Genomic DNA, 11663 nt, shown 5'->3' with positions numbered 1-11663 from the left:
CTGTATGTGAGAGAGAATTTCAGCGTTGTGTGTCGGAAAAAGATTGATTGTCAAGACAATATCTTTAATATTTGGTATAAGTGATTGGTATTGTATAGTGTATATCGTTACAAACTAAACAAAATGTCTGCGTTTATTTTGGGTTTTAAGTAAAAAATACTGAAGGAAGTTGTTCTTTCACTACCCCAAAAGCGCTCTCACATCGACAAAAGTTCGCACTCACTCAGACCCAAAAAATCGCTCACTCCTACAGCCACGTTGGCAGGGAAGCCTCCCGAAGTGAGAGAACTTTTTGTTCTGTGGGTGAGAGAGAATTTCAGCGTTGTGTGTCGGAGAAAGATTGATTGTCAAGACAATATCTTTAATATTTGGTATAAGTGATTGGTATTGTATGGTATATATCGTTTCAGACTGATCAAAATGCCAGTGTTTATTTTGCGTTTTTAGTAAAAAGATCTAAAAGAATTTGTTTTTTCACTACTCCGAAAGCGCTCTCACATCGACAAAAGTTCGCACTCACTCAGACCCAAAAAAGCGCTCACTCCTACAGCCGGGTTGGCAAGGAAGCCTCCCGAAGTGAGAGAACTTTTTGGTCTGTGTGTGAGAGAGAATTTTAGCGTTGAGTGTCGGAAAAAGATTGATTGTCAAGACAATGTCTTTGGTTTATGTGATTGTTAGTGTATGATGTATATCGTTTCAAACTATACAAAATGTCACTTTTTAACATGCGTTTGAAGTAAAGAAATGATGAAGGAAGTTGTTCTTGCAATATTCCGAAAGCGCTCTCACATCGACCAAATTTCGCTCTCACTCAGACCAAAAAATCGCTCACTCCTACGGCCAGGTCTGCAGGAAAAGCCCTCGAAGTGAGAGAACTTTTTGTTCTGTGTGTGAGAGAGAATTTTAGCGTTGAGTGTCGGAAAAAGACTGATCGTCAAGACAATGTCTTTGGTTTAAGTGATTGTTAGTGTATGATGTATATCGTTTCAAACTATACAAAATGTCAGTGTTTAACATGCGTTTGAAGTAAAGAAATGATGAAGGAAGTTGTTCTTGCACTATTCCGAAAGCGCTCTCACATCGTCCAAAGTTCGCACTCACTCAGACCAAAAAAATCGCTCACTCCTACAGCCGCGTTGGCAGGGAAGCCTCCCGGAGTGAGAGAACTTTTTGTTCTGTGTGTGAGAGAGAATTTCTGCGTTGTGTGTCGGAATAAAGTGATTGTCGACGAAATGTCTATAACATAACAGAATGTCATTGTTAAAATGGTTTATTATTGGAAACTGAAGAAAATGACACTGTTCATTCCCTTTAGAAGTTAAGAAAACTTAAGGAAGTTATTCTTCCACTACTCCGAAACCACTCTCACATCGATCAATTTTCTCTCTCACCCAGACCAAACATTCGCTCACTCCTCCATCCGGGTTTGCAGGGGAGGCCTCCCGAAGTGAGAGAACTTTTTGTAATGTGGGTGAGAGAGAATTTTAGTATTGTGTGTCAGAATAATATTGATTGTCAAGACAATATCTTTGGTATAAGCGATCATTATTGTATGATGTATATCGTTGCAAACAAAATAAAATTTCAGTGATCATTGTGCATTTTAATTAAATAAACCTCAATGAAGTTATTCTTCAACTACTCCGAAAGCGCTCTCACATCGACCAAATTTCGCTCTCATTCAGACGAAAAAATCGCTCACTCCTCCAGCCTGATCGGCGGGGAAAGCCCCCGAGGTGAGAGAACTTTTTGTTCCGTGGGTGAGAGAGAATTTCTGCGTTGTGTGTCGGAATGATATGATTGTCGAGGAAATGTCTATAATATAACAGAATGTCATTTTGAAAAGGTTTATTGTTGGAAACAGAAGAAAATGACGCTGTTCATTGCCTTTAAGAAGACAAGAAAACTCAAGCAAGTTATTCTTCCACTACTCCAAAAGCGCTCTCACATCGACCAAATTTCGCTCTCACTCAGACCAAAAAAATCGCTCACTCCTCCAGCCTGATCGGCAGGGAAAGCCTCCGAGGTGAGAGAACTTTTTGTTCCGTGGGTGAGAGAGAATTTCTGCGTTGTGTGTCGGAATAAAGTGATTGTCGAGGAAACGACTATAATATAACAGAATGTCATTTTTGAAAAGGTTTATTATTGGAAACTGAAGAAAATGACGCTGTTCATTGCCTTTAAGAAGATAAGAAAACTCAAGCAAGTTATTCTTCCACTACTCCAAAAGCGCTCTCACATCGACCAAATTTCGCTCTCACTCAGACGAAATAAATCGCTCACTCCTACAGCCGGGTTGGCGGGGAAAGCCCCCGAGGTGAAAGAACTTTTTGTTCTGTGGGTGAGAGAGAATTTCTGAGTTGTGTGTCGGAATAAAGTGATTGTCGAGGAAATGTCTATAACATAACAGAATGTCATTGTTAAAATGGTTTATTATTGAAAAATGAAGAAAATAACACTGTTCATTGCCATTTGGAAGTTCAGAAAACTCAAGCAAGATATTCTTCCACTACTCCGAAAGCGCTCTCACATCGACCAAATTTCGCTCTCACTCAGACGAAAAAAATCGCTCAGTCCTACAGCCGGGTTGGCAGGGAAAGCCTCGCGAAGTGAGAGAACTTTTTGTGCTGTGTGTGAGAGAGAATTCTAGTGTTTGTGTGTCGGAATAAAAATGTCTGCTGTATCAAAGAATAGTTGTCTTTGGAAAGAATAATTCGATATGTGTTTGAGAGTTGATTTCTGCAAGTGTTTGAGACAAAAAATTGCACATTTGTTGACGTGATATATTCTCGTGGTGTCTGCACTATGTGAAGAATGCAATCAACCCCCAAAACTTTAAAGTCGTCGTACTTATACATCCGAACAAGGATCTTTTAAACAGTTCTCTTCAGGGACGGATTTTTTTCCACCTTAAGCTTTCTTACCAAGGGTGACTGACTTGCAGAAACTTCTTGCTGTGTATGTGAAAAAAAATTCAGCCTCAGTTTTTGGATAATATTTGTTTTTACAGATATTATGTATGACTGCACGAACGATCGGAAAGAGTATCTAAGAAAGATATCGAGCGTGCAAGTTTGAGTCGGTGAAGGACAACTTATATGACATGTGTGAGTGCATTCTATGAATCCAGAGACATTCCAGCTACGGTATATTTCAAATACATGTCTCTATGGGAAAAAGGCAAATCATATAAGCTATGTAACAGGTCAAAAGTCAAAGTCATGCTGGCCATTGTATCATTAATGCTGAACTAGAAATGGATTTGAATACCGGTCACGGTATTCACTAAAACAATATAATAGCCTCTATATTGAAGAATAAAGTACATGTTGAACCGAGAAACCGTCTGTATATGCTTGCATTTATAACATTTGTGAAGAATGGTATAGGAAAATATTTGAAAATCTGTGACTGTGTGCGAAGTTTTTCAACTTTGGAGTGGGAGAGAAAAATCTATCGATGTGTGCGACCTTTTCCAACGGTTGTGTGAGAGAGAAAAATCTGTCAATGTGTGCGACCTTTTTCAACTGTTGTGTGAGAGAGAAAAATCTGTCTGTGTGTGAGACCTTTTTCAACCCTTCTGTGTGAGAGAAAATTCGTTCTATGTATACGTTTAATTTTGCAACACTTGGCCCCCAATAGCGGGCCTCCAATAGCCCCCGGCGGGGTTGTTGTTGAGGTGGCATGACACAGCATTTCGCCTATGGCGCTTTACATGGTTAAGGACCCGAAAGTAAAGAGGTTCGACGCCTCAAAATTTGTAACAGGGTGCAGGCACAATTTACAAGAATTTAATATGTTGACGTTCAAGGTATAACCTACAAAATACTTTAAGATGTGCTTATATTTGCCGGTTCGTTCTTTTTTAAAAGCCATTTTTATTTGACCTCCAGCGGAGGTCATAGAACTGCAGCCGACGCACTGGCAGTAGCGGCAAGAGTATCAAGGCTTAAATAATACGCCAACCGAACAAACATCGTAATTCAACTTATACTGTCTTAAAGCTGATGTAATCTTCTATAATTCAACACAGTTTCCACCTCGCTGTTAATATTTGTGCACAGAAAAAAACTACGACCTTTTCAAGTACTGTGGTGCAATATTTTACAGCCAAACTGCTATCTATTGCCGGGTCGCCCCTAAATAATGCTATGTGACCTTCAAGGTCGTCATGTTTTATATCCGGGTCACCCATTGGTATTTCCAGCCAAATGGTTCGTCCATATATATAGATGACTACTTTGTATGCATTTGTTGGCCGAATCTGCGAGGGATTTGGACTGTAATTACACCGGTCCACTGTGTTCGTGCATTTTGTGTCGTTTACGATCTTCTTCAAAATGCTCAAGTACATGTATAGGGCAATTGAGCTGTCGTCATGTAACTTGGCTTCCACTAACTTTCAATACATTAAATCAAATCTTAAAGACAATATCAAATGTCTATCTTCCGAGACTGAGTCGGTAAATAATTTAGTCATTGATATACATGGATGCAATGCGTTGTACAATATTAGTCATTTGTGGCGATCATATTGCTGTTAATGTTAAGCAAAATGAGCAAAATGCCCAGGCTGCTGAAGACAGAAAACTTGCCAAATATGAACAGCTGAAGGAAGAGTTAAACTCGCACAGCGACTATAGTGCTACAGTAGTTACAATAGAGGTTGGTAGCAGGGGATGGGTGAACAGTGACAATGTCAAAAAGCTGAAATCCTTATGCCCTGTACGTAAGAAGGACAGTGAGGTGAGAGAGTTAAAGCGCCGGTTAGGACACTGTGCCCTCTGCACATCGTACACAATATACTGTGCAAGGAACAACCCTGTATGGGAGTCGCCGTCCGGGCTGTTTTCCAGCCGATGATATGATAATATTATACACGTGATTGATTGTGCAATATATGTTAATGATGACATTTGTACAATATTAAGAAGCGACGTATACAATTGAAATGTTGAAAGGCCGAAGCATAGTTCCACTTTTTTAACCTTGCGCCCTGCAGATCTTTGTGTATCTGTCTAAGGGGTTGTCCGAGGTGTATTTTTAGCCTTCATCTTGTATATATTCGTGTTTTTAAACGTGTCCTTTTTCAAAATGTTTGTGAGTGAAATAAAGATGATGTTGTACACACTATTGAGTTTTCATAGTATGTATCCGCTAGTGTCTGATAGACCACTTCTTTATGATCAGCTAGAGCCATATCACGTATATGCTGGAAACGGTGTTGTTTGATTTCAATGCGCTGTGTAGTGTCCAAATTAAATTACTCTCATTAGATTTAGAAAACAAAGGCTTGAATTTTACACCTTATGAAGAAGCACCAAAAGATCCAGGGAAATGGCAGGGAAATTACGTGGGGACTTACGAGACAGAACAACAAGCTGGAAACAGGACACTCTACTGACTACCCGTTTCCTCAGCACTGAGTCTATCTTAACTGACAATGTGACATAGTCAAGACACCCTTTGGACAGGGCTGAGCCACAACAAGAGATTGATTATACCACATCAATGGTCGTCAAAGTCATTATTTGCCAAATGCCAAATTCCTCATGTGTACTTCTGTGGAAAACGACCCTGTGGCATTTTGCAATGTCCTGTGGGCACATGGGTATGAAGCGACTCCAGCGACTTTGATGTGCTTTGCAACACAGTCGTTATGCCACGGCGTGAAGGTTATTCAACAAATATCGATAAAACGTGGTCTACGTGGACAAATGGCAAAAGTTATCTGAGGGATCACAATATAGTGCTTATGTAGAGGTAGTCACTTGACAGGTTTGCCTGTATTCTGTGTGCTTTGGTCCTATTACCTAATATCTAGACTTCGGCACTACTTTGACAGGTGGTATGCCATAATACGACTGGTGCACAACAAGTGACGGCTGGATGTCGGATATCTTGGAACAACCTGGGAACGTGAAACAATCATATTATAAGAATATGTTCTTAAATCATGTCACAAAGTGATTTCAAAATAATTCATGAAGATTTATGCTAAGATATACTGTTGTAGGAACAGGTTCTAATAAAAAATATACTACACATCTACATGCATATGTGATACGACTTCCTGATTAATCGTACATATGATACGGGCCTGTCGTGGCAGATCATAGCCTACTCCATTGTAATTCTATACCAAAGAATTATGTTAGCCCTTATTGTTATGTTAATTAGGTTGCTAAGCTTAATCATGTACCATTGTTTTGTACTTAGTGTTATAGTTGTTGCCATACATTGTATCATATACAATTGTCGTGCAATAAAGTTCTTCTATGATGCGAACTGACTATCTATACATACCTGCCCTGGTCTGACTATCCTCGGACACATATCTTTCCTGGCCTAGCCATGTGATACGGACCGAATAGTTGTACATACATGCCCTGGCCATGTGATACGGACCGACTAGTAGTACATACCTGCCCTGGCCATGTGATACGGACTGACTAGTAGTACATACCTGCCCTGGCCATGTGATACGGACCGACTAGTAGTACATACCTGCCCTAGCCATGTGATACGGACCGACTAGTAGTACATACCTGCCCTGGCCATGTGATACGGACTGACTAGTAGTACATACCTGCCCTGGCCATGTGATACGGACTGACTAGTAGTACATATCTGTCCTAGCCATGTGATACGGACCGACTAGTAGTACATATCTGTCCTAGCCATGTGATACGGACCGACTAGTAGTGGATACCTGCCCTGGCCATGTGATACGGACCGACTAGTAGTACATACCTGCCCTGGCCATGTGATACGGACCGAATAGTTGTACATACATGCCCTGGCCATGTGATACGGACTGACTAGTAGTACATACCTGTCCTAGCCATGGCCAGGCTGAGTTCATCTGTCAGAATCTGTAGAACTTGCTGGACTCCTTCTTCCCCCTAGGAGAAATAAGAAATTTATTATCTAAAAAAAATCTATAAAAAAACTGAAGGATCCTTTCATATTTCGTTTTATGTTTTGTTATTTAAGACCTAACCTCGTAAATCAAACTTACGTTATGTGCCAAACCCCAGAGTGCGGGCCTGCCGATGAACACACATCTGGCCCCCAGCGCCAAGGCCTTCAGCACGTCCGTCCCAGTCCGGACCCCTCCGTCCAGGTAAACCTCCGCCTTACCGTCCACAGCACGGACGATGTCGGGCAGGACGTCTATCTGATGGGGAAAGGGAATAGTGGTTTTTACGTAATCCTGATAGATTAAAACCAGATATAAACATAAACACTGGTCAAACTAAGCTATTATGTCATTGAAGGATAGTTAGTTAGTAATAAAACAAGTGAACATTTTCCTCACAGTTGCCGGCACACCGTCCAGTTCTCTCCCGCCGTGGTTAGACACATAGATGCCGTTCACTCCACGTTCCACAGCCATCTTGGCATCGTCCGCTGTGGGTCAAGTTACAATATCATTATCAGTAATGATATTGTAACTGATAATATTGCAACATGATAATAATAACAATAGAGTACCGAGTACCCATCGAATACTGAATCATAAAGCTGAGTAAAAAAAGACAATTCGATGCTTTTTGCTTTACTCCTAGTGACAAAAGTTCAAGGAAAGCTCTTGGAGATGAAAACAAAAATGTAGACATCGTAGCATAAAGATTTAAGACCTATCAACAAGTACATGCCTTAGATGGTAGTAATATATTTGTGTGTGTGTTTTAACGGGCTTTACCACGTTTGTAGATAAGATTTAAGGCTATTTCTGTAGAGTCAGTAGATCAATCTAGTATTAGATAATGTCGAATAACCATGCCATGATAATCTATGTATAACAATGTACTATCTTATCGTACCTGAGAGAATCCCCTTCAAGACGACAGGCAGCCTGGTGTTCTCCCTGACCCACTCCACGTCCTCCCACGTCGCCGGTTCCTTTACTGCATCTCTCAAACACTGTCGGTACTCCGCAGTACCGATGGCATGGGGCGGTTCTTCGTCAAAGACGTTCGGAAACCTAGTGAGAAAGACAAGAATCTTAGCAAGTGGACGTTTTGCTTATAAATCTTATGGAGAGTTGCTATGATTGCTATGCTGTGGTTTCTATTTCCTTCTGTATAAAATGAACGTGAATTCATAATTACCTAAGAGGAACCGGGATAGCCCCGGGGGCAGGCCTGCCAGTAGAGAATGGGAAGATAGGTGAGTCTATGGTGAGGAATATGGCGCTATATCCCGCACGCTCTGCCCGGTCCAGCAGACGTTTCATGTGGTTACGGTCTTTGTAGAACAGCATATAGAACCAGCGGATCCCGCGAGGAGTCGCTTCAGCAACCTCCTCAAGAGAGTGGTTAGACCAAGAACTCAACACCATCCCTGTTTTCATGGCGGTGGCGCCTGGGTAGAAAACAACATACAACATGTAGTGACAAACAGAATATGACGACTTGTATGATAATATGAAATGAACTTTAGAATCTTGGGTACGATGGAAAAATTAACATTATCCAACTCATCACGTAAAACGTCCAGAAAAACTAAGGCTGGTCACGTACGCATATGGGAAAAATTGTTCGGATCCATGCTTTCCCAACTGGTATATCTGATACGATTGCCGATGGAGCAAATATAACGTTTCAGTCCCTGGGATCAAAAGAATTAAGAAGACAAGACTTTCAGCGAGTAATCGTAGCGAGTGTCCTTTTGCATACTGTAACTAGTTTGCACATGATGTTGACAAATAAAGCGGGGAAATAACGCGGATACACCACTCCGCGCAAGTTGTTGGCTATTGAGAAAGACTGGTTCCAATTGGTCGCCTGAAGTGACGATCTTTTTTATTTAAAAAAAAAAACAAGATCACAATCGGCAAAATGTTGCGAATGAGCTAGTCACCAAAATGCGCGATCACTACACTGCATGCATTCTCAGTTAGTTAGTTCTAGTTAGTTAGTCAGTGTACTCAATATAAGGCCGAAAGAAATTAACAGATTATTTCTAACAGTTACAAAAATTTCATCGACCAAGTAGGAGATCGCGAAAATACTAGGTTCCTACTAAGAGTCACAAACCCCTAGAACGTGGAACAAGAGTTTATTAACCACTGCCTTCAAAGAAGGAGTTAAACCCAACAGTAGCACCTCATAGTTGATTCGAAAGTTGTACTATGTGCTCCATTTCGTTACTCTTACTTTGAGACTCCCCATAAAATTAGCCTTCGGGGATGACTTGTCAAATAAATGAACAATTGTAATCTACCCTTGGTGGTCGCCAACTCCGCATTAGGATGAGCAAAACGGTGAAAGGCAGTTGGCGCAATGGCTACTGGGATGGCTAGGTTGGACCCCAGCACCGTTACCGAGGTGTCCCGGATGGAGACGTCACGGAGGTTCCGTGGGATGAGGCGGTACCTGAGCGGGATGTGACGACATGCTTAGTACTGGTCTGTTATGTACTTCAGACATAACTAACCATAAACAAACAAACAAACAGGCTCTTAAGCTGTCGGTACGCACGAGTGACGAGTGAAAGCACAACAAAGAATAGCCTGATTAAATCTCGCTTATAGCAGCCCGCCAAACAACCGTCGGCCCCCTAGGGGAGGGGCCAGTTACAGCCCTGGACAGCGGAGTTTGTGTTACACAGACTAAACAAAGAACACGTGTACGGTGGTTGAAGTTGGGACCAAAGGTCAGTCTTCTTTACATAGTTTGCAAGAGTCAACATCGCAAGTTGCAACGATAGTTTCAACGACTTGTGGCTTTTTGTGGTTGTGGCTGTGAGAAGTTTAAAAAGATAAGAAAGTCTCGGACTTCTTATTTGTACTACTGTATATATACCGTAAGGCCTGCATAGATTGATAGAACACCGGCTTCCGGCAGTAGCGCAGAGTGATATCGTTAGTATAAAGCAAGGCTCTCTCCAGCATGGGCGGAAGTTTGCAGCATGGGACAAGAAATATCCTCTAGATAAATTGCTCCTCCGGTGTTCTTCATAGGCCCTTTCTTTCACGTATTTGTCAGTACCTGACGGGACGTAGAAAGATTTCAGTGCCGGCGAGAGTCTTGGTATCAAGTATCCTCGCGGGACTTTGAACCCGACACCGTCCTGCCTGGAAATGATAAACAGAAAACTGTATTAAATCTTAACTCCTTACCGTCGGAAGGCCTCGATGTTATCTTGGTACGTTTGTCCGGCGTCTGAAGTACGACTATAGTACGACCAGGCAAAATCCGGCAGCTTCTCGTGCGCAGACTTCTCAAAATCCGCGATGGAAGTTAGCGCGTTCACAGACATCGTGAACAGGACACGAACCTAGAGTTATACCAACGGGTTCCCAATCCAATACATGTAGTGGTGTCGACGTTCAAGTTTGTGTTTTACTTCCGGGTCACTCACGGTAATATTTGCGGCGCCTCCTGACTCAAAGATTCGTCCAGAGAGATACAAGAAGCTATTTCTGTCACAATTATTTGCCGAAAATTCGATAGGGATTTGAGGTTGTTACAATTGCTTTGTTCTAAGGGTACAACATTTGTCACACAACAATTATACAAGGTACAAAGTAGGACATTGGAAATGATACTACTCTATGGACTAAATATGAAAACGATAATTACGTAAGGAAGTTTTTTTAAACTCAATGTACGTAACGTTATAACAATATCATCATATATAGTTTGGTTTTATATATATATATATAAATATATATATATATAATTACCTTTGCCAGAATGGCTAAGGTTATGTTTTGGGCGTGTTTGTGTGTCTGTGTGTCTGTGTGTCTGTGTGTTAACAGCATAACTCGAGAAGCCTTGGATGGATCCTGATGATATTTGGTAGGTGGGTAGGGGTCGGAAAAACGAAGGTCAAGTTCGATAATGGGCCCCCTAGCGGCTTGCTAAGGTACTGCAGCGGAAACTCATTTTTTTATATCTCGTGTTCTGGACATGCTGCGGTCATGATTTATGGGTGGTAGGTGGCCCACGGGGCAGAGAGTATGTGCTGTGAGTTTGGGCCCCCTAGCGGCTTTTTTGGTACTGCAGGTGCCGGTTTCCTTTCGAACTTTGGACGAGAATAACTCTGCAACGTGTTGACGGATCTTCATGATTTTTGGTATGTAGATAGAATGAGTGTTGACTTACATAATGGAATACTAGTTATGTAAATCAACAGCTAATGTGCATAATTAATGAGGAAAGTTTATAAATCCACTGCATTCCATGATAGGATTTTCAAACTTGTCACATATGTAGCTGAGAAGGAGAGAAATGTCAATAGATATCAATTATGCAAATTATGACCTCATTTGCATAATTAATGAGAAAATATGAACATGTTGACGGATCATCATGTTTTTTTGGTATGTAGGTAGCGTAAGTGAAAACCTACATAATGAGATACCAATTATGGAAATCAACAGATAATTTGCATAATTAATGAGAAAATACGAACGTGTTGACGAATCGTCACGATTTTTGGCATGTAGATAGCCTAAGTGAAGACTTACACAATGTGATACTTATTATGCAAATTAACAGCTAATTTGCATAATTGATTATGAACAGTTCATAAATCCACTGCATTCCATTATAGTAGTTTCAACGTTGTCACACATGTAACTGAGAAAGAGGAAAGAGAGTATAAGGGGTGTATTTAAAGACTTTGAAAGAGAATAAGTCAAGAAAGGA

General features: G+C 41.1%; 1 protein-coding gene across 1 annotated transcript; it reads right to left on the bottom strand.

Annotated features, from left to right (window-relative positions):
* Window positions 1-5002: 5002 nt before the first annotated feature.
* LOC118412711 (hydroxyacid oxidase 1-like) lies at window positions 5003-10346 on the bottom strand. The gene is made up of 8 exons (XM_035815739.1): window positions 10130-10346; window positions 9232-9383; window positions 8118-8370; window positions 7830-7990; window positions 7322-7413; window positions 7022-7180; window positions 6836-6905; window positions 5003-5911 (listed from the first exon to the last, which is right to left on the bottom strand). Exons 1-8 carry the CDS (start codon window positions 10267-10269, stop codon window positions 5814-5816), a joined length of 1125 nt encoding a protein of 374 aa, XP_035671632.1. The 5' UTR covers window positions 10270-10346; the 3' UTR covers window positions 5003-5813.
* Between the last annotated feature and the right edge of the window lie 1317 nt (window positions 10347-11663).

The sequence above is a fragment of the Branchiostoma floridae genome, chromosome 3 (genome assembly GCF_000003815.2).
Source record: "Branchiostoma floridae strain S238N-H82 chromosome 3, Bfl_VNyyK, whole genome shotgun sequence".
In the NCBI taxonomy this organism is placed as follows: domain Eukaryota; kingdom Metazoa; phylum Chordata; class Leptocardii; order Amphioxiformes; family Branchiostomatidae; genus Branchiostoma; species Branchiostoma floridae.
This window is presented reverse-complemented; position numbering and strand designations above follow the sequence as displayed.